This window comes from Talpa occidentalis, unplaced genomic scaffold (genome assembly GCF_014898055.3).
Source record: "Talpa occidentalis isolate TD23 unplaced genomic scaffold, MPIMG_talOcc4v2.1, whole genome shotgun sequence".
NCBI lineage: Eukaryota > Metazoa > Chordata > Mammalia > Eulipotyphla > Talpidae > Talpa > Talpa occidentalis.
The window spans coordinates 106,547,499-106,572,674 of record NW_026555331.1 but is presented as its reverse complement, the minus strand read 5'-3'; the positions used below and the strand labels follow the sequence as shown (position 1 = coordinate 106,572,674).

Genomic DNA, 25,176 nt, shown 5'->3' with positions numbered 1-25,176 from the left:
GGTCATCTCAGACAACTGTCCCACCGGCCCCAGACTGTCCCCCAGCTTGGCATCAGGGCACATCACTCATCTCTTCAGAGTCACAGTCATGGTAAAAAGGGACGGTGCTTCTTATTTATATTTCCTCCGCCTTCCACATTAATGAGGTCACAGCAATGCCCTGACCCCGAGCACACAGGTTCTTCTCACCTAGAGTCGGAGCAGGGGATTCTTGGAAGAACTGGGATTGCAAACTATACATCTCAATAACTTTAATAAAGGGGCTTAGCTTCCTTCCAAATTTTTAGTCTAGGTTCATTGAAACACTGGCTATGAATGATAGTCCTTGACACAGAATTTGCTCATTTTCAGCTTAGGCTTGGGCAGCCGTTAAACTAAGAGCTAGAAACAAAACAAAACATAAAGCCAACATAATCACTTGTCAAATCTGCTCTTATAACTTGCTGTTCAAGTCTATATAACAAAGCTATGATTTGGTTTCCAGGAGGCCCTTTAAACTGAAATATATAGCACCTTGATTTTTAAACACACAAAACATATCTGCATTAAAAAATTAAATATAAAAGCACTAGGTTTTGCCCCTTCCTCTCCATCCCTAGTAAGGTGCTGAAGAGGGTTGAAGCTGCTGCTGGAAATTAAGTAGGGAAACAGAACACTTCAGCAAACTTTATTCCCTGAAGTTAGGAGGCGGCTGTCCTGCAGATGTCATACCACCTCATCAGACTCCAGTCCGTGGACCTCATATAAAGTGTCCAGTATTGCCAGCTGCTTTTCCATGGCAGGGAGGTAAAGGCTGAGGTCCCTCTGCATCCCAGCACTGAAAGCTGCTTTCTGGTGGTCACCTTCCTTTATGGTTAATGCAGCCACAAAGTCTTCATAGGATGGAGCGGCCCTCAGAGCTAACTGAAAAAAGAATTTCCTGTGAGAATCTGCATCATGTCTCTCTCTCTCTCTCTCTCTCTCACTTTACTCTAACGCACATGTACATGGATGCACACACACTCACATACATGCACATAACTGAGGAGAGCAAAAGTAAAAAATGTGGAATATACCCTCCTAACTTGTAGACTGTAAAAGTCACATTTCAAGCACCAAACCAAATAATTTTAAGATTAGACAAGAAAAACACTCGATGAGAATTAATAATGCCATCAAGTCTGGTAATAAATACTGAGAGAAAAAGTGTTTGAGAAAAGCTCCCTTCTCATTCACAGTGATCCAGAATCAACCTATGCACACACTCCCATGTAGCCAGCCTTCCAGAGCACCTCACTTTCTCATTTGTGTCTGATCTTCATATATATTTCTTTGCATATCTCTTACCTCCACACCCCCTGACAATATTTCTATTTGCAATCTTGAATATTTTCTAAAAAGGGAGCTAACATTTGTTGTTTGCTTATGCACTGATGCTTTAATGTATTTTATCTCAGTTAAGCTTTATAAGAACCCTGTATAGTTTACATCCCTATTTTATAGATGAATATCACATAGCTAACAAGTGCTAAGGCTGGGGTCTGAACCTCGGATCATCTCTAAGCTTTTTTTAATGACGCCACCACACCATATTGCTTTCCTGATGGAAGATTTCCGAGGCTTCTTATATCTCCCCTCCATTCACAAGCCAACTGTTCCCTAAACTTGCTAAAATCTGCTGTCTGGTATTCACTGGGTTGGTTCTGCTGAGATATTGGTGCCTTTCTGGCATCTTGAATTATCATTTTATAGATGCTTTCTTGAGCTTCTGCAAACTATGAGAGTCTTTGTAAATTAATAATTCCCCCCCTTTTTTAAAAAAAGATTTATTTATTTTATACAAGAACTGGGGTACAGGTCAGAAGTGTGGGAGGGTAGAGAATTCACCAGAGCCATAGCAGGGAGCAGAACAGGCAGACAGAGCGAAGACACTGCTGAGGGGAGCAGCGGGTGAGGCAGAAGAGGAATCGAACCCATGCTGCAGAGGCTGCGGACAGCTTCGCAGCGCGGCGCTCAACTGCTGCGCCACCAGGGAGGCCCAATTTTCCCCCTTTCTGCTTAGGCTTGGGTAGGAGAATTAACTGGCACTACCATAGGGCAGTTAAAACAGAGGTATGGCTGAAGAAGACTGAATCCAGATCTGTCATGTAACAAGTTGAGGAATTTAAGCAAGGTGCCTAACCTAGAACCTCACTCAGTTTTCTCATCTGTAGAGGACTAATACCGCTTTCTTTACTTGAAAGACTATGGGGTATGTATAAAGTGTTAAGCCCACTGCCTGACACATAATGAGTATTCAGATAATGATAGAAGTATAAGGGAGAGAGAAGAGAGAATAAAGGGAAAGCAATTATCCAAAAATTTAGGGAGAAAATTTCCCAGAATGGAGGAGTATGAGTCTCTGGATTAAAAGACCTTCCCAAGTGTTCAGTATAATGAATGATAAAGACCAAAAAAGGGAATCTTGAAACTTTAGAACATGGAGATAAAGATTGCAAAAGCACCCAGAACAGGGAGAGGAAGAGTTTATATACGATGGAACATAAATTGGAGTGACATTACAACTTACAATAGAAACAGTGGAAACAAGAGGATAATAGAATATCTTCAAAATTCTGAGGGCAACTATTGACTTAGAATTTTATACCTAGTCAAAGTACTATTGTATTTTAAAAAAAAAGTAGAATAAAAGTAATTTCAGGCATGCGGGAATTAAAAAATTTAGTTCTCTTCTAAGGAAGCTATTGGAGGATGGAAACCACCAAAACAAGGGATTAAATCAAGAAGTAGGAAGTAAAAAGTCTTGGGAAATGAAATAAGGATGAAGCAGGGATCCAACACAGAACAAGTTGTAAAGAATATTTCTAGGGGAATAGCATCATGACAGGCTTGAGAAAATTGATTTAGACTGGAAGAAGAGTTTAGAAAATTTTAGACAGGGCCTCCCCGGTGGCGCAGCGGTAGAGCGCTGGGTTGCAAAGCTGCCCGCGGCCTCTGCGGCGCCGGTTCAATCCCCGGCTGCTCCCCGGCCACTGGAGGAGGGTCCCACATGGCGCGCAGACCTCTCCTGACGCCCACTGCTCCCCTCAGCAGTGTACTTGGGTCCTTCTGCCTGCTCTGCTCCCCGCTCTGGCTCTGGTGAATTCTCTCACCCTCCCGCGCTTCTGACTGTACCCAGTGCATGTATAAACAAAACAAACAAACAAACAAATAAATAAATAAAACATGCCTCTATTTAAAAAAAAAAAAAAAAGAAAGAAAATTTTAGACAAAAGTCTCCAAGGGAAAAAAGGCAGATAACCTCATATATCAATGAATTCAGAATGATGCTAACTTGAGAAATTTGATGGTACAGGTAAGTAAGACCATCCACTCCTAGCCCCTGCCAAAAACTTGTATGGACCTCCCTGGTGGCTCAGGGGTTAAAGTCTCAGTGCTATCAAGCTATTGCCAACTACAGTGGCATGAGTTTGATCCCCCGCCAGGGACCTAACCCACATGACACAGCAGACCTCTCCTGTCTCACCCTCTGCTCCCCTCAACAGTGTATTTCAGTGGGTCTGCCTGTTTTGCTCCCTTCTCTGCCTCTGGTGAATCCTCTCATCTCCCACACCTATGGCCTAGACTCCGGTTCTTGTATGCATAAATAAATAAAAATTAAAAAAAAATTTGTATAAGATAGAAGGAAAGAAAATCACAGAATTTTGGCTCATCATAATAAGGTTAATTTGTGATATTATATTGGGAAGGTAGAGATAGCAGAGGCGAGACAGTGCTAAGAAGGTCTAAGAGCTAAATTACAATCTGTAACAGAAAGTCAACATTAATGACTAAAATTAATAAAATCACATAGAAGAGTAAGCATTTTTAGAATTATGGAGGTATTGGAAGAAACAGTCATAAGAAGTTGAAAGTGGCAGTCTCTTTGGAATGAGGGAATGAGTTTGGGAAATAGAAGACAGGGACTACTATTTTTTTGTTATAGCCTTTTTGGACTTTTTTTTTTAAAGATTTATTTTTATTTATTTATACAAGCACTGGGTACAGTCAGAAGCGCGGGAGGGTGAGAGAATTCACCAGAGCCAGAGCGGGTAGCGGAACAGGCAGAAGGACCAAAGTACACTGCTGAGGGGAGCAGCGGGCGGGCAGGAGAGGTCTGCGCTCCATGTGGGACCCTCGCCAGTGGCCAGGGATCGAACCGGTGCTGCAGAGGCTGCAGGGCAGCTTCGCAACCCAGCGCTCAACCACTGCGCCACTGGGTAGGCCCGCCTTTTTGGACTTTTTAATAAAAACCAAAACCAATCCCTATAAACATATGTTGTAGAAAATTCAAATTTTAAGAAGTTTCTCTGGAGAAGAGCCCAGGACTACGTATTTCTGAGAGGTTCCTAGAGGATTGTGATACAGCCAAGTCCATAATGGGAACCACTGGTAGAGGACTGAACTGAAGAGGAAACCAAAAGGTCAAATGACAGATGGGTGGTGACCAAGCTGGGGGCAGAGCCTGGCCGAGGCATCAGTTCAGCAGTTTGCAACTGTGTGAAAACAAAAGTTTATTATTGGCTGGTAAATGAGTCAAATTCCTTGGGTGTAAAAGATGTTTCCCTGAGCAACTGAGATGAGTTAAATGAGTTTATCTCTGCTAATTAGCATATTAGGAAACTTAATATGCTTGGAGAATAATACTAGAGAGGTTGAAAAGGGCCACTCTCGTTCCTCTATTGATAAGGTTACTGCCAAAAGTTCAACATAAATCTATATTCTTAAAACCAGAATTTAAAAAAATTATTGGCAGTAATGTTCAAGAAACTTTGAAATGTTCCCAAAATTTATGTTTCCTGTAAAGGGCAACAATATTTATTATACTTTGTTGTCTCATCAAAGGAAGTCAGGTGTCAGGTACCTGCAAGCAATCACATCATTTACTCAGTGAGACAGAAGAAAGTAGTAGCATCAACTGTACTAGCAGCTTCTTACACTGTTTTTGCTGTAGAGAGCTGGGAAGTGGGTAATGAGCACTAGCCTTGGAGACAGGAGATCTATGTTTAAACGTGGGCTTAAGCATGGGCTCTGCCATAGCCTCATTTTGGAACTCCGGAAATGGAATGAACAGTTCTAAATTTGTACAAGAGTGAGAGTTAATCCTGAGGATTAATAAGGTAATGAACATGGAAGTACCTGGCACAGTTTCTGGTGCAAAAGAGGGGTCTACATGGTAGCTATTATTGTGATTATTAACATGCATTTAAAGGTAAGCGTGGGCAGTTTTAACTGGTCTGTCTCCGATTCCAGTGAACAGCAGAATTTGGGGCTAGCCATATTGATGCTTTCAAAAATGATTTCATTTTCATTAACACTTTATTTCTTCTACTGCAAATTCTTCCCCCTTTATCTGTGTAATAAATCACTACCTAGGAAATTCCTTCCTTAGGCAAATGATGCCCACTATCCTTTAAATTAGTAAAAGACATCTGTAGGCTATTTTTATCTGCTGACCTTTCAAAGAATACTGATAAAAGTTGACCTCTCCCCTGATGAGAAAACCAGAGTACTACCACTAGAAATACAGGGTTATTTTGCAAAGCAAGCTAAGTGATTTTTCCAGGAGATATGATTTCTAGGTATGTGTTCTTCCTAGGTCAGTATAATGGGAAGAAAGAAATAGTAGATAACAGGAACCCAAACACATATATACAAACACCTCCACAATGAAAAGAACTGAACAAGAAGAGATTTCTAGTCTAGGCTGCCGGCATAATGAATTCAGTTACTATTCAGTGATAAAATTCAACTAAGAAAAAATAAATCACAATCTGGGAATTAACAGGATTGAATGCTATGACCAGCAGAGGTAGCTATGAGTTTGAAGGCCTCACTGCACTGCAGTCAGCAGTGAGTGTGGGAAGCTGGATTCCACCTACCTTTGCATCCATAATGCTATCTCATTAGAAAGGCAACCACTTCAGAGGCAAAGCTCCACAAGGTCATTGGAACTGGCTAGGATAAAGCACATTCTCTATTCTAGACACTTTTTACTGTTAAATAACAAGAAAGACCTACAGACTTAAAGGAAATAAGCAGACTTAAAGGAAATAAACTTTGAGAATAAGTTCTTACTTTTAAAAACAAGGTAAATGGAAACAATACCCACACAAAACACACACACCCTTGCTGTGACCATCAAAACAAGAGGCAGAAGAATTACTTACCGCAAAAACCCCTCGAACTACCCAGCCATGGTGCTGCCGTAATGTTTTACCATAAGCGTTATCTTGAAAAGAAGAAAAACTCCATTAGAAACAGTCTGATCGCAATTTGATGTGCTCTTTGTATTATGCTGCTTCTAATGTATGCAGCAGCATGGTCCTATTGGTTTTGGAAACTGATTAAACGTTAACTCTAATTATAAGATTCCATTCTCCAAAAGTCTTGAGAAGGAAAAAAGCCTACACAGATTTTTAAAAAAGAAAAATAAATAGCTACTCTTACCCTGTGTCAATAAACCTGAACTTCAGCTTATTATCATTGTGGGAAAAGCTCAATACAAAGAAGGAAATAAAGAGAGAAGAAAGGATATTGGAAAATTCAGACTAAATACAACTAGAAATAAACTGTAAGAACATAAAAATGCAGTTATTTGAAATGCTGTGTGACTCTGAGTCAGTCCCTTCACTGCCTTCTCTAAATATGTTTCCCCTTTTGTAAAGTGACCTCCAAATTTCAATTTTAACATCTATTCCAGATGTCAAATGCTTATCCTAAATATCCCTACGCTTCTGGATCTACAGTATTAGTGCAAAGAACCTTCAAAAATATTATGGAAAGAATGGCTTGAAGTTATTCAGCTAGTTATAAATTCAGGCCTACTAATCATTCATATTCTAAACTTTAAAGATAACAGGCTATTATTTTTGTCCCAGTGAGTTTCATGTGTAAAGAGACTATAAAACTGATATATATTTATTAACTTATTGAAAAAAAAATTTCAAGAACAAGATCTATGGCGGCATTTTATGTAAGGGAAGTGTTCCTGAAGGCTTTGAATAATTCAATATTTGCAAAATTCAAAACTGGTTATCCATAGGTGTTAGTGCACTTTCAGGAGGCAAAGATCTACATCACCACAGTGCATTTTTATTTCAATGCTCCATTTTACTTTCTAATCATCATCTCCAGTAGTTTATAGAACGCCTATTCCTAATTTAACAGTGTATGTTAGGAATTATTTTCCCTCCTTCATCATGTTTTATCACATCTAAATTCTATTCCAAACACATGTGCCAGTTTCAGTAGTAGCACAAACAGAATATTACCACCATTTAGCAAATCTTAATCATTATAATGATATAAAAATATTTTAAATTATAACAGCTGAAGTTAAATAACAGAAAGACAGACACCAAAACCATAGGTTTCTATGTAGTAAAAAATGTGGGTCACAGAATACTGGCAAAGGACATCAGGTATACCTGACCAAAATGGAGCTGGCATGTGGCTGTAGCTTAAGAAAATTGTAAGTCTTCTCTTGCTTTGAAATTATGTGAACCTTGTCAACATTTATTTAAAAAATTGGGGTGTGGCTTGGTTAATACTTCTAGCATATCCTACTATTTTAAATTTACATAATTAAAGTTTGCATAAAATTCAATTATATTTGAAATATAACAACTGATTTTCCTGGCTATCTCTCTAAAGTTTTAGAAGAACCAGTTGAAATGCCAGTATCTAGCATGGTAAACCTTAAGCAGAAATAATAAGGAATTAATAAATTCAAGTATGAAGACAGTCTAAAGGAGAACCCAAAATTAAGGTTAGTTTTTTCCTCAGGAAACAGTCTGAATAGACTAGGGCATGGTCAAAGATATGAGTCTTCAACTTAAAACTTATCTTGGTAAAGGGATCTTCAGGAGTGTAAAGGGCTAATGGGCTATCTGTGTATAGCGAAGATGGGCAAAAGAAACTAGGTACAGCCTCTGAAGTGAATCAGCAAGATAACTAGGTACCCAACCATCTAAGAAGCCACCTGGGCAGCAAAGTAGTATCTAGTCCATGGCTACAGAGGGAAGATAGTGGGAATACATTTTTTTCCTTGTGATTCTGATTCAGGTAAAGTGTGAAATGTCATTATAAATAAATAAATTAAACACTGCTGGTGGACATCTACAATGAAACAGCTATTAATTCATTCAATGAGAATTTAGTGACATTCTATCAAACTTCCCATTCTGTGCTAGGCAGCAGAGATGCATGGGTGATTTATACTTAGTCCCCTGCCCTCCAGAAGTTCAAGGTTTATAAAAGAGCCAGCCATTTAACATTTTATTTTATATATATATATTATTATGCAAGTCAAACTGCTATATTGAAGACTGTATATAATGCTATAAAGACAGAAAGAAGAGATGACTTCAGCCTGGGGCTTGTGAATTGGGAATGCTCAGAGTCTCAAAGGATAGGAAGGGCAGAGAGAAGGGTGGTGGCAGACAGAGTATGTACATGTACCATGGAGCTGTGAAAGATCTTGGCATGTTGGACAATGGGGAGGCTTCACTGGAGCTGGGTCCAAATTGTGAGGACCTTTACATACCACATCAAAGAATCTGAACTTCCACTTGAAGCATAGAGGGAAAAAAAAAATAATATTCACTATTTCCCCCCTGATTTCATAAGTAATTAAAGCTCATTATCAAAAATATGGAAAATACAAAAAGGAAGACTCATGTCTACTAGTGATAGCCACAGTGTATTATCCTATACAAAAATCATTGTTTTCTTCTAATAACAAAGTTAGGATCATTCTGATATGGGAATATGGTAGAGAAGTAACAAGGTGAGAGGGCCTCCCCTGGTGGCGCAGCAGTTGAGCACTAGGCTGCGAAGCTGCCCGCAGCCTCTGCAGCACCAGTTCGATCCCCAGCCTCCGGCAAGGGTCCCACATGGCGCGCAGACCACTCCTGCCGCCTGCTGCTCCCCTCAGCAGCGTATTTCGTCCGTCTGCCTGCTCTGCTCTTTGCTCTGACTCTGGTGAATTCTCTCACCCTCCCGTGCTTCTGACTGTACCCAGTGCTTGTATAAATAAATTAAAAAAAAAAAAAAAAAAAAAAGAAGTAACAAGGTGAGAGTCACAGTAAGCATTAACTATAGACTATCCCGGTCTCTGAGCCTTCAGGTCCAAAGTCCACTTAGCCTGACAAACTGTAACAAGAGCTCTGGATTCAAGGGACACCAACTAGGAACTTGATACCTTTCTTAAGCTTTTCCATTTAAGTCAAACATTCAAAGTCTAGAAACTCTTCTCTATGTCCCCTTTTATAGGATAGCAAGAAGACAAGAGTACTCTGAGTCCATATAACATAGGTAGCTACGTCTAAGGAGAAGGGAACATCTGTGCAGGAACTCCATCTATGCTCTATCCCCCCCCACAGTCTTTCTATGGAGGGTAACTGATCCTTGCTATGCCTGTACTCTGCCAGAGGAAAGTTCCTTAGGGCACAATGTGGGGCCAGTGTTCTAATGAAAGAGGAGGGAGTAAGAGAATTTGGAGTGGTCTTGACTCAGGCCTGGGAAGACCACCACTGCAACTTAAAATCAATTAGCTAAATGAAACTTGTTAAAAACAAAAACAAATAAACAAACAAACAAAAAAACTTGCCAAAAGTCTTTAGCTGGATTCTAGGGCTGCAAATATCCCTGTCACATGAGGCTGCATTAAAATAAGATGAAGTCTAAGCCTGACCTATTTTGGTTACCTAGAGAAGATTAGATAATGAAATACATTAATCTTCACTGCAATATTCATTCATTATCATAGTGTATATTCTATAATCTGGGAGTATTTTTGGCCTTTGAAAGACATAAATGATGCTTTTTTTCCCATTCTTAGAGATAGGTCACTTCCTCTGAGTCAAAAAAAATTTTTTTAAGATTTATTTTTACTTATTTATACATACAAGAACTGGCGTGTAGGCCAGAGGTATGGGGAGGGGGTGAGAGGATTCACCAGGGTGCGGAACAGAACAGGCAGATTTACTAAAATACACTGCTGAGGGTAGCAGCAGGTGAGCCCGGAGAGGTCTGCTGCGCCATGTGGATTAGCTTCCTGGCTGGGGATCGACCTCATGCTACATGGCTGGCAACAGCTTGATAGCACTGAGACTTAACTCCTGCACCATGAGGGAGTCAAACTGTCAAAGCAGAAAGTTGTCAATTCACCTTTTTTCATGTAAGACTTTTCTTCTTTTCACAATGAAACAGAAGACCCAGTGAGAGTGACTTGCCCAAATCACAAAACGAAAAGTAACAAGAACTTGAGGCATTTTTGTCACATTAGACCATTCTGCCTTATTTACTTTTTGTGAAACAAAATAAAGATTTTGCTTTTTCCAACTATTTCCTGAAAAACTTAGATTCTTATTCTGTTTCTGGAAAGAGCACAGATCTGGTTTCTTTAATGGTAACTCAGAAACCTGGTATGAGGTATTCAGAGACCTGTTACAGTAGCTGGTGAGAACATCATTCTCATTATTATTATTATTATTATTTTTAAATTGGCATTTTATTTTTATTTTTTATTTTTTTAAAAAAGATTTATTTATTTATACAAGAACTGGGGTACAGACCAGAGGTGCAGGAAGATAAGAGGACTCACCAGAGACAGAGTGGGGAGCAGAATGGGCAGATGGACCAAAGACACTGCTGAGGGGGTCAGCAGGTGAGGCAGGAGAGGTCTGCCACACCATTTGGGTTTCTCCCTGGCAGGCCGGGAACTGAATCTGCATTGCAGAGGCTGAGGACAGCTTCACAGTGTGGCGTTCAACCCACTGTGCCACCAGGGAGGCCCATTCCCATTATTATTGATAGACTGATCATATGAGAATTTTTCTCTACTGTAAATCTGTAACTGGTTAAGAATTTGCAAAGTCACTCTGGATTATAAGGGGGGAAAACGAGATAATCTAAGTTTTAAGAGGGAGCTTAGAAAGTGGGTAAGTAAAGCTGGCCAAGGTGGAACTGTGATTTTTCACTGATCTTAAGAAATGAGTTAAACTAAGCACTCCACAGGCAAGTTTCAGGAATCAGGAGAGATCTGAAAGTAGGAGTTAAGTTTGGCAAGAGGCTACACAATGGTGGAGTGCACCTGCCCTAGGTCCTATGACAGAGAGTTAAGTCCAGTGACTCACTTAAAATATTAAGAAACTTATCCTGCAAGAACTGTATCTTATGATAAAGCACAGGAACAGACAAACTGAACAATGGGTCAGAATATGGAGTCTAGAAAAGATCCATACATATGCCAGTGGTGGTATTACAAGAGGGGAAGGATAGACAATCCAATAAATGCTGCTATGACAGCTAGTTTTTATGACAGCTAGTTTTTACACATATTCAAAAATAAATTCAAGAATGAATGAAGCCATGAATATTAAAGCAAATCTACAGAATTTTGAGAAGAAAATATCAGAGAACATTGTTGTAATTTCAAGGTAGAAAAGCATTTCTCATACAACCCAGAAAGGAAAAGAATGTCATAGCTGATTACATAAAATCTGAAACTTCTGAATACCAAAAGACATCACAGAGAGAAAAGCTATGCCACAGACTGACAGAAAATATTTATAACTTGGGCCTCCGTGGTGGCGCAGTGGTTGAGCACTTGATTGCGAAGCTGTCCGCAGCCTCTGTAGCACCGGTTCAATCCCTAGACACCGGGTAAGGGTCCCACATGGTGCGTAGACCTCTCCTGCCGCCCGCTGCTCCCCTCAGCAGTGTACTTTGTCACTCTGCCTGCTCTGCTCCCCACTCTGGCTCTGGTGAATCCTCTCACCTTCCCGTGCTTCTGACTCTACCCAGTGCTTGTATAAATAAATAAAAATTTATTTTTATAAAAATAAATTTTTTTAAAAAAAAAATTTATAATTTGCAGCTGAAAATGACTAATATCCAGAAAACATAAACAACTCCAGAAATTGAAAAGGAAAAGAAAACAAGAGGAAAATGGTAGAAGTAAAATAGGCAATTCACTAACGAGGAAACCCAGATTGCCAATGTTGATAGATAGTAAAGCTGCTGAACCTTACTAGTAATCTAAGAATAAAATACTTGGCATTATTCTATCATATTTTATAGCCATAAGGCATAAATTAAAATACCTGGCGATGACAATGTTAGCAAGGTTGTGGAACGTTGGAACTCTCACTACTTTGTAGGTAGTTACAGACTCTGGAGAGCAATTAGGCTGTATACAATAAAGGAAAACAATTTGGTCATTCTGATTCCATTATATACTCTACAGCATCATTTTCCACATGTGGTAGTCCCTAGAACTATAGCTTCAGCATCACCTGAGGAACTGGAAATGCAAATTCCTGGGCCCCACCCAGACCTACAGAGTAATCTGTGTTTTAACAAGCCCTTCAGGTGATGCTTTTATGTGAGAGTTTGAGAATCACTGCTTTGCAGTCCCTCAACTAGAATGTACAAATGAATTATAGGTCTGAGGACAGAACCCCAGAGCCAGTCCACCTAATAGCTACATGCAGCCTTCTGCTTTTCACTGCATGCTGTTTGAAATAACAATTTTTTATATGACCAGGAATATGTGCAAAAGAAGCATGCACACCAGCACTATTTTATCAGTGAAAATCTGGACTAAAAGTGTCCATCAACAGTATATTTAGTTTGCAAAACTGTGATCTTGTCATACAATGGAATGCTTGACATCAGGGAAAATGAATGAGCTAGGACTGAACTTGGAAAATGATAATCATCTCAGTGTGCAAATTAGATAAATTGGGAATTCCCTAGGCAAGAATCAGGAGCTAGCAGAGGTTTGAAAGTGAATAAACAAGGAATAAATCTGAAAATAATACTGAGTGAAAATGAACAATGTGATACCATGTCTGTGAGTATAAAACAAGCAATACCAGATACTACTTATGGACACATGAATATATAGTAAATGTACAAAAGCATGCATTATATAATAATAAACTCATTATGAAGATCTCTGGAGAATGAGAGGATCATTGGGGTCATGGGGTGGCATATGGGTACTATACTGAATTACTTTATATATTTGGTTAAGTGGTAGATTATTTGTTAAATATCTGAAATATTTATCATAATAATAAAAAAAAAATCAAAAACCTGAACTATTTGGAAAGTACCTTCTGAATTCTTTATAGTGACTAAGCTTCAGGCAAAATTAATTTGGAGAAACGCCAAACCAATAACCAGTGGACACAGGAGAAACATGTACCCAGATATATCCTTTCTTAACTTCAGGCACTATTAAGATGAAGACTTATATATTGTAGGCAACTCTGCCTTTATAGGTACAAACTATTAGTAGTTTTGGAAAGGGTATGATTTGATTAATGTTCCAATGTATTTTCTAAAAAATGAGCCGAGTTCTAGTCCTGATTTGATGCTAAATATGTGATTATGAGTTCTGACGTTCTCATACATAGTTTTCTTTTGTCTATGAAAATCTTTCATATTAAATGTATAACTGAGCATTCCTAAAAGATTTTTGTTTTTGTTTTTTTTTCCCAAAAGATTTTTCTAGTCTGTGCAGATATCTTGGTTGAATTCATGTTTATCTGACATTTATGGAATCATTTTGAGGTATGCTATCCCACTGAATGAACAGTGCAGAGCTTGTAACATTTAGTACAATGGTGCATGAAATGCCAGAGCAACTTTCGTCCATTTACAAGATTGCTCTCCAATAGCTCTTTTTATTTTGAGATGGCATCTGTGAATGGAGGGATTCTGCTCTAGAACAGACCATTAAATATATCTGTCTTATAGAGCCAACTCTTTCCTTAGAATAACCTTTGGAGAATGCCACAGGACACTAAAGGTACAGAGCAGCTTTTGGCAAAGGTAACAAAATATTCCACTCTGGTCATCATTATGGGGAATCCAAGTGATGATTCACATACAAAAAGAGGCCTATAAAGCCTAAGGCCACTTTCCAGATACTGGGAACTTCAGGTCAGAAATGTAGCAATACAGGAATATACACGAATCTTCTGAGTTATTAGAGGTTAAGGCTTCCACTTTGTCATTTAGGACTCTACATATCATCTCCCACCTTCCAAGGCCACTATTATGCAAGTTTCATAAATATTTAATCTCAAAACGCTGTCTTAAATTTGGGAGTATCACCAAGATTTACTCTTAATTTATTCCTACTAATTGCCTTGCTGTTCCTAGGTTAGGAAATATTTTTAGTCACTGGAGAACTACTTACTATGAAAAGGAGGCAAAATTAACTAATGCTATGCTGATTTTGGGACTTTTATTATTGCTTAATCACTCAGATGCAATCAAAATTCCCAAATAATCAAAATGTAGTATAGCGACAGTAAGCTTCTGTGTCCTAGTTCTAGATGAGTGGGTCTCAAACTCTGGCATAGATTAGAGTCATCTGAATGTCTTGTTAATATAGATTATTGGGGCCTTCCTCTGGAGTTTCTGAATCAGTAGATCTTATTTTATTTTTTAAAAAGAGTTATTTATTTTTAAAAAATTTTAAAGCTATTTATTTATTTATGCATACAAGAACTAGGGTGTAAGCCAGAGGTATGGGGTGGGGGGTAAAAGGATTCACCACAGAGAGTGGGGGAGCAGAACAGGCAGATGTACTGAAATACACTGCTGAGGGGAGCAGCGGGTGAGACAGGAGAGGTCTGCTGCACCATGTGGGTCAGCTCCCTGACCAGGGATTGAACTCATGTTGCAGTGGCTGTGATAGTGCTGTGTCTTTAACCCTTATATCACCATGGAGGCCCCCTGAATTGGTAGATTTTAGGTGGGGTTTGGTAGTTTGCATAGGTGATAAAAATGCTGCTTAAGACTAAAGACATTCAGAAAGTTCTCCCAGGATGCTCAAATAGGCCTCTCCAGGGCGTCCAGAACATCTCTTCCAAGATGTGCCACTTTGGCTTGTAGTTTATTTTGAGCTAAGGTGAATGAAGGCCCTATGGACTCACAAGAAGCTTCTACCATTACCTTAACCACATAGAGGAGTGAAGATTGGGGGCATTATCCAGATTTAGGTTTATCTTCAGAAAAATACTTTTTATTGGCATAAACTAACTATATACAGGGCAATTATCTAGTTATAGTGCATCTGGATTTTGTCATGAGTCCGCCTCCTCTCTACTTGAAGCCTTAGGCCTCTATCCCATTCCTTAACTCAGGACAAAAACCCTTGGCTTGTTCTATTTACTCTAGAATTTAGAGGTATGTAGATTCGCCATACTTAGGTAATTAAATTTGTTCTCTTTCTCCTACTAACCTATCTGATGTTAATTTGATTGCTCAACCAACCTAAGAACCTATGTGGGGTGAAAGTTTCTCTCTGCCACTGTATTGCTGTCCTTGTACCATTATGAGGACCACTGATAATAGACTGGAGACCCTAGAGAGGCCAGGGCAAGTGGATAGCTTCTAGAAGCAGAATAGATTAGGAAAAGCCTCAGAGGAATAACGAAGGCTCCAGAGATATGGCAACAAATTCCAAAAGGGACTAATCAAACTCACTACCCCACCCCAACTAGGGGCAGAAGGACATTTCTTGACAAGGACTATATAGAAAAAGGACTCTCAGATAAGGACTGAGATGCAAGACGTAATTCTGGGCACAGAGACATTAAGGCAGAGTGAGTGAGACCACAGAGAACTAACCAATCACAGAGACTGACAGGGCTTTAGAATAATTAAGGAAAGAAGGTGTATATTTATATTTCCTGAGGCACGACCCCACTTCAGCTTCCTTGCCTCTCCCTGGCCTGGTTCCACCAGCCAGGGAGTCCCACTTTATTTCTGTTCCTTTTGTCCCTAATAAACTTTTCCTTTTATCTATTTTTCTAAATGAAATTTGCCTCTTTTTGCTTGCTTGCCTGAGCATCAGCAAAGTTTCTGCTGTGGTTTTATGAGACACCAAGCCGTAGTGGTCTAGTGGCTGAGACTCAGCACAGCTGTTGCAGCCTGGGATCAATTCCTGGTTAGGAGACAGACTTAAAAACCTCAAGATAGTATTACTAGGGAAGGTATAACAGGGTAGTCCCCAAGAAAAGGAGAAGTTCCAGGTTCCCTGCCCCACCCAAAGCTGAGCAGGGAGAATAAGAAGCTGCAGGGGAGACTGAGAAGGAAGGAAGCAGGATAGAGAGCCAGAAGGAGACCGGGAGGAGGCACATGGGGCAGAGAAACATGTGAAGAAACTGTGCTTGCCTTTTGGTCGTGGACTGGGTGACAAAGATGTGGGTGAGAGACCCGTGGGGAGGTGACAATGGCAGCTTTCATCTTGATTTTGATTTTGCTCTTTTCCTTCCTCGTTGTTTCTGATCCTTTTCTGTGGGTCCCCACTGAAAGGTGCTTTAGACCTGTGGCAGGCTTTGGGGCCTTGCTCTGGGCCAATCCTCTTTGGGTGGACTTTTACCCACAAAGGGATGGGCAACTTTGGGTGCTTGATTTAGAAATTATATTCTTTGTCTTTTCTGTGTTGTTGACTAATTGTATTAAAGTTCCTTTCCATTAAAGTCTTATATATTTTGTGTTGATGCAGCGGATGGCAGAACCTATTTAGAGCGGGCAGGTTTGGCGGTTGTAATGTACCCCTTTCCCTGCCCTGCAACATAGGTTCTTAGCTTCTTTAAACCTCTGAAATGGGGGCTGTGTCTAGGGGGAGACTCTACAACACCTCAGTTTGATATAAAAGGGGAGCACAGGGAAAATTAAATGAAGTGTTGCCTGAGAACCTAGTGTGTTATCTATACATGGTGCTGTAAATAAATGGTAGTTGTTATCACAATAACTCAAATTCAGTTTTAAAATTTAAAGCATGCAAGTTAATTTGCCTATATATGGCATATAAATTGTACAGGCATTTTCTTTTACATTACATACCCAAATTCCCTCATTTCAGGCAAGATATCAGTTCCACTTATAATGGCTGTAGTTTCAAATGAGAGAAGCCATTAATCCAGAAAAAACATGCATCAAAGAGCCAATGGTTCTGAATAGTTAATATGTAAGTATTTTTCATTGTATGTCTGCACAGAGCTTTTTGTGTTTGTATGGCGGAGAGAGGAATGCGTTGGTTGGGGGGGGGGTATCTTTATCTCTACACATTTAACAGCAGCAGAAAACTAAGGATCTCTCCAAGCAAAGATTGATTTAAAATCATAAAAACTTTTAAAAACTAATCCTGAATATCAGGATGAAAACCTCAAATTTACAGCCCAATTTTCCTTTCTATCAAACAGTGCTTGAGGAAAAAGGGCAGGAAAAGCTGAGATTTGCTGTGTTTATTTCAGTTTTGAAGCAGCATTTGCACTTCATGTTTCTTCTCTCTTCACAAAGTTAAGGACTCTGAGTACAGTCTCTGAAAAGTACCAAACAGGGGAGGGTCAGTGGCAGAATTTGGGTGGGGGCAAGATAGCAAGGGTATGTCTTTAACTTCCTCTTACCTCCAGGGGTCAAAGCTTTTCTTTTCACTTGCTAGTGTCCTGTAAACAGTTGGGTTCCATTCATTCCCACTTCAGCAGAGTGGTAATGAGATTAGCTTCTTTTCCCCCAGTCACACAGACAGCCTTAACAAAGCAACAGCACCCAGTGCCATGTGGAATCTTTCAGGCACAGCTCCGTATCCATCCCCCATCTTCTACTTTCCTTAATGCAGATGAGTCTTCCTCTCAGTGTGAAATTTCCACATTAAGAAGTTAGTTTGGTGAGAAATTTCTGGCTTGGCACCTGAGTTTTGGAAATTTTCCATTTTCATTTCTGATTTGGCACAAATAAGTCCCATTTTCTTGCAGGTTATCAACTTAATAATATGATGATAAAAATATAAACAACTTGTATTGAGTGCTTATTAGGTGCCAAATATTTTTCTAACCATTTTATTTCTAACATGCAATAATCTATTTAATATTTACAACAACTTTAAAAGGGAAATTGTACCATTGTCCCCACTTTAAAGAAATTGAGTCACAAGAAAATTAATTGCCTAAGGGCACAGTGCTCTGAGATGGTAAAATCCAGATTCCTGATCTTAATCATTACACATAAAGTATGATAGACTTTGGTTGGGGGTATGAATCATTATGGTGAATATACTTTTGCTACTTGAAATTGATGTCGTTTTTGGAGTTGATGGTTTTGGAGAACAGGGTTCTCCTTTAAGTTTTCTATTCTTTTCCTCCATCAAAATTAGGACACATGGGAAGAACATGATTGAGTCTGTCCTGGAAGCTCAGGTATATATGAGAAATCCAAACATGCAGGAGTCCAGAGGTGGTGGAAAAGACCTTTTGTGAGAGAAATGAGGACTCGAGGCAGGGGCCCCAAAGTCAGCCTGCCGCAAACCCTTTGTAAATAACACTTACTCAGGGCTGTCTGGATATCCTTTTCTCCATTTTTCACTTCTGTCAAAAATCCCTTCAAAAATTTGAGCCCTCTGAAACAAAAAGGGAGAGAAATGTTATTTTCAAAGTTCACTATGTTAAATGGGTATAAAGAAATGACAAGCACCAGCTTCTTTTTCAGTATCTGGGCATAGCAGTAAACAGGCAAATCCTTCAGCAGCGCTTTCTATCTCTCTTCTGTCATTTCCCTTTAGCTTGCCCTGGACCCTTCTCATCTAATATACCTCAGCAGTTGTTTTCAAATATGGTTCCAGCATCACCTGGGAACTTGCGAGAAATGCACATTCTGGGTCCCACTCCAGACTTACTGAATTAGAAACTCTGGGTATAAGGTAATCTGTGTTTTTAACAACTCCTCCAGGTGATAATGATGTCATTAAAGTTTAAGATCCACCGACTTAAACAGAAACCAATTCAACTTCATCATCCTTTAAGCTTCCTATATGACACATACTACTACTGATATTTGGCACACTACTGATACATGGCGGTATTTATCATCAAGAGGGTGGCAAAAAAGAAAAGTTTTTCTATTCATCAGCTCTTCTAGAAAAGGTTATGTGATTAGGTTAGATCTTTCACTCAGAAGTAGTCCTTGTATAAATTTTGCTTTTCTGGTAACATTTAAACTTAGCTAAATTTTAACTGCCACCCATCCAAGCTGCCTTACCTCTTCAGCCACAAGAGGGCTTCGGTGGCTGAGTTCCTAACCTGGGCCACATCAGCCTCCACTTCATGCAGCACTATCTTCTGTAGGGTGGTGAACTCTTCCTTATTGGTTATATACTTCTGATTTACCTTCTATAGGAAAAGCAGAGAAATAATCTAAATTTAAAGTATTAAGGCTATCAAGCAACTCATTATAATACTGAAATTTGTAAGTGTCAATAGACCTCTAAGAAATTAAAATGAATTGCATTTCTATTATATTTTCCTATATTTTTAAGGTATTGTGATTTTTTTGCTTGAGAATTCTATGATGCTTAAACTAAAATTAAACAGCTGCCTTGGGGTTTTAAAACATTTTTCCCTACCTCAGAAGCTAGCTGTTACTTTTTATTCTGAGTATAAAACTCAAAATCATCTGTATCTGAATGAGATTTCATGCAACCATTTCCTCCAAATACAGTCACCATAGAGACAAGCCAGTGTATTCACCTTAATATTTCCAACAAGATCCATTTTAACAGGAGCAAACACTGTAGGGCCAAGTTTGTCTAGAAGAAAAGATTGAAAATGTCTTTGAAGAAACAATTTATTCAAGTGGAAAATATTTTTATAATAATAAATTAAGCAGATCTTCCCCCAAACTTTATGTTTTGTTTTTAAATATAAGTTTTACCTATTTATATTATACTGCACATAGTTGAATAGATATAAAAAGGTCCTAAGTGACAGATTAGATGAGGACAATCTTTCAAGTTTAAAATGCATATTGTAGGGCCTCCCCGGTGGCGCAGCGGTTGAGCGCTGGGTTGCGAAGCTGCCCGTGGCCTCTGCGGCGCCAGTTCCATCCCCGGCTGCTCCCTGGCCACCAGAGGAGGGTCCCACATGGCACGCAGACCTCTCCTGCCGCCCGCTGCTCCCCTCAGCAGTGTACTTCGGTCCTTCTGCCTGCTCTGCTCCCTGCTCTGGCTCTGGTGAATTCTCTAACCCTCCCGCGCTTCTGACTGTACCCAGTGCATGTATAAACAAACAAGCAAACAAACAAACAAATAAATAAATAAAACATGCCTCTATTAAAAAAAAAATCTTTAAAAAAAAATAAAATGCATATTGTAATCTTTAGGGGTGCATTGTCCAACATGGTAGCTATTAAGTATGTGGCTATTTAGCAATTGCAATGACACAATGATAAAAGACTCTTTTTCTGTCCCACCGGATAAGCATTCCTGTCACCTTTATTTATCTGGTTTCTTTTTTACATTCCCGGGGAAAAGAGCATCATTAGGAAGATAACATTCTCAATTGCTGAACACCAGGTGATGATGAAAAGCTAGCATCACCTGGTAGCAAGGATAAACATGATAGCCCTTGCCTGTTCCCCCTTCTACTCCCCTGTAACTAGGTAAATACCCCTGCCCTCTACCAAAGAGCAGGACAGTGGTCTTTCAGACAGGATTCTGCTGCCCTCCTCAGTTTGTCGACGAATTAAACTACTTTCCTTCTCAAACTGTTTCCTTTTATTGGCTGAGGGAAAGTGAGTGGTGATTGGTAACAGCAATATAGCTATTCCAAACTCAAATATGCTATTAAAGTGTAAAATAGAGTACCAGAAACAGTATGCAAAATATCTCATCAGTGATTCTTTTATATTGATTACATGTTAAAATGATATTTTGGATATATTGGTTAAATAAAGTCCATTGTTAAAATTAGTGTTTGTTTTGTCTTAATATTTTAATATGCTATTAGAAAATCTGAAAGTACGCAGTGGTTTAAATATTTGTTGGACAAGAGCATGACTAAAAAAATTAAGCAAGGAATACTGCTAAACAGTCAAAAGAGAAAATATGTTTGTATACTAAAAAATACTTGATTGATCCAAAAGAAAAGCAGGAATAAAGATAGCTAGAAAGCCAAAAGAAGAGGGCCTCACTGGTGGCACAAGGGGTTAAGAAAACAACCTATGAAGCTGTCTGCAGCCACTGTAGCACGAGTTTGTTCCCAAGCCAGGGAGCTACCCTTGTGGCGCCGCAGACCTATACTGACTTGCCCGCTGCTCCCCTCACCAGTGTATTTCAGTCAATCCTCCTATTCTGTTCCCCACTCTGTCTCTGGTGAATCCTCTCACCTCCCACACCTCTGGCCTGTACCCCAGTTCTTGTATGCATAAATAAATAAATATTTTTAAAAAAGCCAAAAGAAAAAATAAAACAGAATACTAAAAAAAATCAATTAATTGGCTAGAAGTCATGAATAGAGTAAAAAAGGAACAAAGAATAAGTAGGCTAAATTGAAAATAGCAAGACGGTAGATACAAATAGCAACAGATATGTTCACCCAAATATATTCACGACATAACAAAGTACAGGAAAAAGCCAATTTCAATAAACATAGAAGATGTACTTTATGAAATTAGTTCATTTATGAATATTAATAAAACCGACTCAACATACAAAAGTGAATTGTATCTATATGATGTCCATGAATAATCAGAAAATGAAATATTTCAAATAATTCTAAAATTTATTCCTGACAAATGATGTGTAAGACCACCACACTAAAAACTATATAAAGCACTTTTGAGAAAATATTTACTTGAGTAAATGGACAAAAATAGGCTCACCAATTAGGAGACTCAATATTATTTAAGAAGTTAATTTCCTACTAAATTGGTTTACAAATTCAACGTAATCTTAATCAAAGCCCCAACAGACTTTTTAATAGAAATTTAAAAGCTAAAATTTAAACATGCAAAGGACCTATAATTGCCAAAATCATCTTGGAAAAAAAAAAATGGAAGACTTATATTGTCTGAGTTCAAGTCTTAATATAAAAATACATTAACTGGGCCCTCCCTGGCAGCACAAGGGGTTAAGTCTCAGCACTATGAAGCTATCAGCAGCCACTGCTGCAAGAGTTGGCATAAGTTTGATCTTCCAACCAGGGAATTAACCCACATGGTGCAGCAGACCTCTCCTGTCTCACCTGCTGCTCCCCTCAGCAATATATTTCAGTAGATCTACCTGTTCTGATCCCCATTCTGTCTCTGGTGAATCTCTTAAACCCCAGCACCTCTGGCCTACACCCCACACCACACCCTTACCTCACATCACATATAAAAACTAATTCCAAAATGTATTATAAATGGAAACATAAATCAAACTCAAGAATATAGAGGACAACACAGAAGATAATCTTCATGATGTTGGGGGTAGGCAAAGGGTGCTAAGGGCACAAAAAGCACTAAATATAAAAGAGAGAAGATAAATTGGACTTCATGAAAATAAAAAACTTCTGATCTTCATAAAACATCATTAAGGAAAGAAATGGGCAAGCCGTAGCCTGAAGGAAAATATTCACAATGCATATGTTTACAATGAAATGTTATTCCAAATATATAGGGAATACTTAAGTCAATAATTAAAAAGGAAATTAACAAATTAAAAAAAAGGATTTAGGGCCTCCCTGGTGGCTCAAGGGGTTAAGACGCAATCTATGGATTTGTCTGCAGCCACTGCAGCACGAGTTTGATCCCCAGGCAGGGAGGTAACCCACATGATGCAGCAGACTTCTCCTGTCTTGCCCGCTGCTCCCCTCAACAGTGTTTTTCACTTAGTCTGCCTGTTCTGTTCTCCGCTCTGTCTCTTTTGAATCCTCTCATCCCCCATACCTCTGGCCTGTACCCCAGTTCTTTTATGAATAAATAAATCTTTAAAAAATGGATTTAATATTTGAACAGATTTCATAACTGAAGAGGTAGCAATGGTCAGTAACTATAGGAGAAAGTGTACATCATCACTAGAAATAAGGAAAATACAAAATAAAGCCACAATGAGATATGTCTAAACACTCATAAGAGTCTCTCACTGTGGCTTTATTTTTGTCACAACCAAAAGTACTGACACAGTGCTAGTAAAGAATGTGAAACAAACAGAATACTCAATCACTACTGCTGGAAGTGTAATCATTCTTTATAAAGTTAAACATATGAACCCTATGAATCAACAATTCCACTCCCAGGTATTTACACAAAAGAAATAAAAACATCTCGAGACAGGGAGGGTCCCATCCTGACCTCACCAAAACTGTGTAGAACTGAGAAAGGGCTGTCTACACAGCTAGAGGTGAGCTGAAACCCTGCAAGGAGCCTAGAGAGGGATCCAGCCACCGCCGGAGCAGACAGCACGCGCAGGGGAGCATCCCCCAGACGTGCCATCTTTAAGACAATACTAATGATAAAGGACTGATCACAAAAATTTACAAAGAGCTGACGAGACTCAACAAAAACAAAGTAAACAACCCAGTCAAAAAATGGGCAGAAGAGCTAAAAAGAAACATCTCCAAAGAGGAAATGCAAATAGCCAATAGGCATATGAAAAAATGTTCAACATCACTTGTAATCATGGAAATGCAAATCAAAACTACAAGACCATCTTATACCAGTGAGAATGGCACATATTAAAAAAACTAGCAATAACAAATGATGGCGAGGATATGGAGAAAAAGGAACTCTCCTTCATTGCTGGTGGGAGTGCAAACTGGTCCAACCACTATGGAGAGCTGTAAGGAGATTCCTCAATCTGCTAAAGATGGAGCTTCCATATGATCCAGCAATTCCACTCCGTTATTTACCCAAAGGACACAGAAACATTAATTCAAAAGGGCACCTGCACCCCTATGTTTATAGCAGCACTATTTACAATAGCTAAGCTATGGAAACAAACCAATTGCCCTCAATTAGATGACTGGATCGAGAAGATGTGGTACATATACACAAAGGAATATTACTCAGCTATCAAAAAAGATAAACTCATGCAATTTGCGGCAACATGGATGGAGTTGGAAGGGATCAAGCTCAACGAAGTAAGCCAGAAAGATAAAGAAAAATACCAGATGGTCTCACTCATAGCAGGAATTTAGAAAACCTAAATAAGGAATCAGAAAAAATACTGATTATAATAAAGTAAAAATCAAAATCAACAAGCAACTATAAACCAGAGACACACTACAGGGTGGGGAGAAGGGAGTAGGATCAAAACAAGGGGGATGGGAATTGTATGGGGACTATAACCAAGATGAAAATGCAGACATTGTGCAAAAATGAAAAATGATATAAAAAATATATAAAATTAAATTTAAAAAAGGAAATAAAAACATATGCGCTTAGATACAAAAGTGTTCAGAGCAATTTCATTTATTACAGCCCAAATCAGAAATGACCCAAATGACCATCAATGGGAGAACGAATAAAAAATTGTGATAAGGCCTCCCTGGTGGTGCAGGGGTTAAAGTCTTAGCGCTATCAAGCTATAGCCAGCCACTGGGGCATAAGATGGATCCCCAGCCAGGGAGCTAACCCACGTGGTGCAGCAGACCTCTCCTATCTCGCCCTCTCCTCCCCTCAGCAGTGTATCTCAGTAGATTTTCCTGTTCTGCTCCCCACTCTGACTCTGGTGAATCCTCTTACCCCCTTACCACCCATACACTCCTCTGGCCTACACCCCAGCTCTTGTATGCATAAATAAAATAAATCTTTAAAAAAAGATTCACACAATGGAACACTAAGCAGCAATTAAAAGGTATGAACTACTGATTCATGTTATAAGGATGAAAACATCCTACCAAGAGAAAAATTCAGATGCAAAAGAATACATAACTCACTGAATCAAGACACGGTTATAAAGCAAATTTTAACAAATTAGCAATCTCAGGTACCACTGAGTCTGAAAAGTAATTGTAATTGACACTGAAATAAATTTCTACACATAATCTTTGAAAAAAGTTTTAGCTGGTACAATTTATTTTTCATAGTACCAAATGATTTGAAAGTCTATTTCCCAGCTACTTTATCACTTTTGCTTTACATGTATGATTTTTAAAAAGCAGAAATCCCTTTTTCATTATACTATCCCGAGGTCAATATTTTATTAAATGGAAATATGCATTAATGCTGAAGATCGTACAGATTTAGCTGTGTCTGCTGATACGAAGTAGATAAGAAGGGTTATCACATACTCACAATTGAGGATATTTCTCTTGCAAAATAACTAGAGACAGATTCTAGAGATTAATGAATTTAGGGGAATTAGCAATC

At 39.0% G+C, this 25,176-nt stretch overlaps 1 protein-coding gene across 5 annotated transcripts in view; it reads right to left on the bottom strand.

Moving 5' to 3' along the window:
* Window positions 1-652: 652 nt before the first annotated feature.
* The window catches only part of PLEKHA8 (pleckstrin homology domain containing A8), a 60,538-nt gene continuing 36,014 nt past the window's right edge, over window positions 653-25,176 (bottom strand). For 3 of the 5 annotated variants that reach the window (XM_037509788.1, XM_037509791.1, XM_037509794.2), the window contains 5 exons: window positions 19,575-19,633; window positions 19,087-19,217; window positions 18,378-18,448; window positions 6,189-6,250; window positions 653-903 (listed from right to left, as the gene is read on the bottom strand). In XM_037509788.1, coding sequence (XP_037365685.1) covers window positions 706-903; window positions 6,189-6,250; window positions 18,378-18,448; window positions 19,087-19,217; window positions 19,575-19,633 — 521 coding nt within the window. In that variant the 3' untranslated portion in view covers window positions 653-705. Of the gene's footprint in view, window positions 904-6,188; window positions 6,251-12,092; window positions 12,215-14,524; window positions 17,375-18,377; window positions 18,449-19,086; window positions 19,218-19,574; window positions 19,634-25,176 lie in introns of those variants that run through there. The other 2 variants (XM_054692449.1, XM_054692448.1) reach the window with 2 other exon arrangements.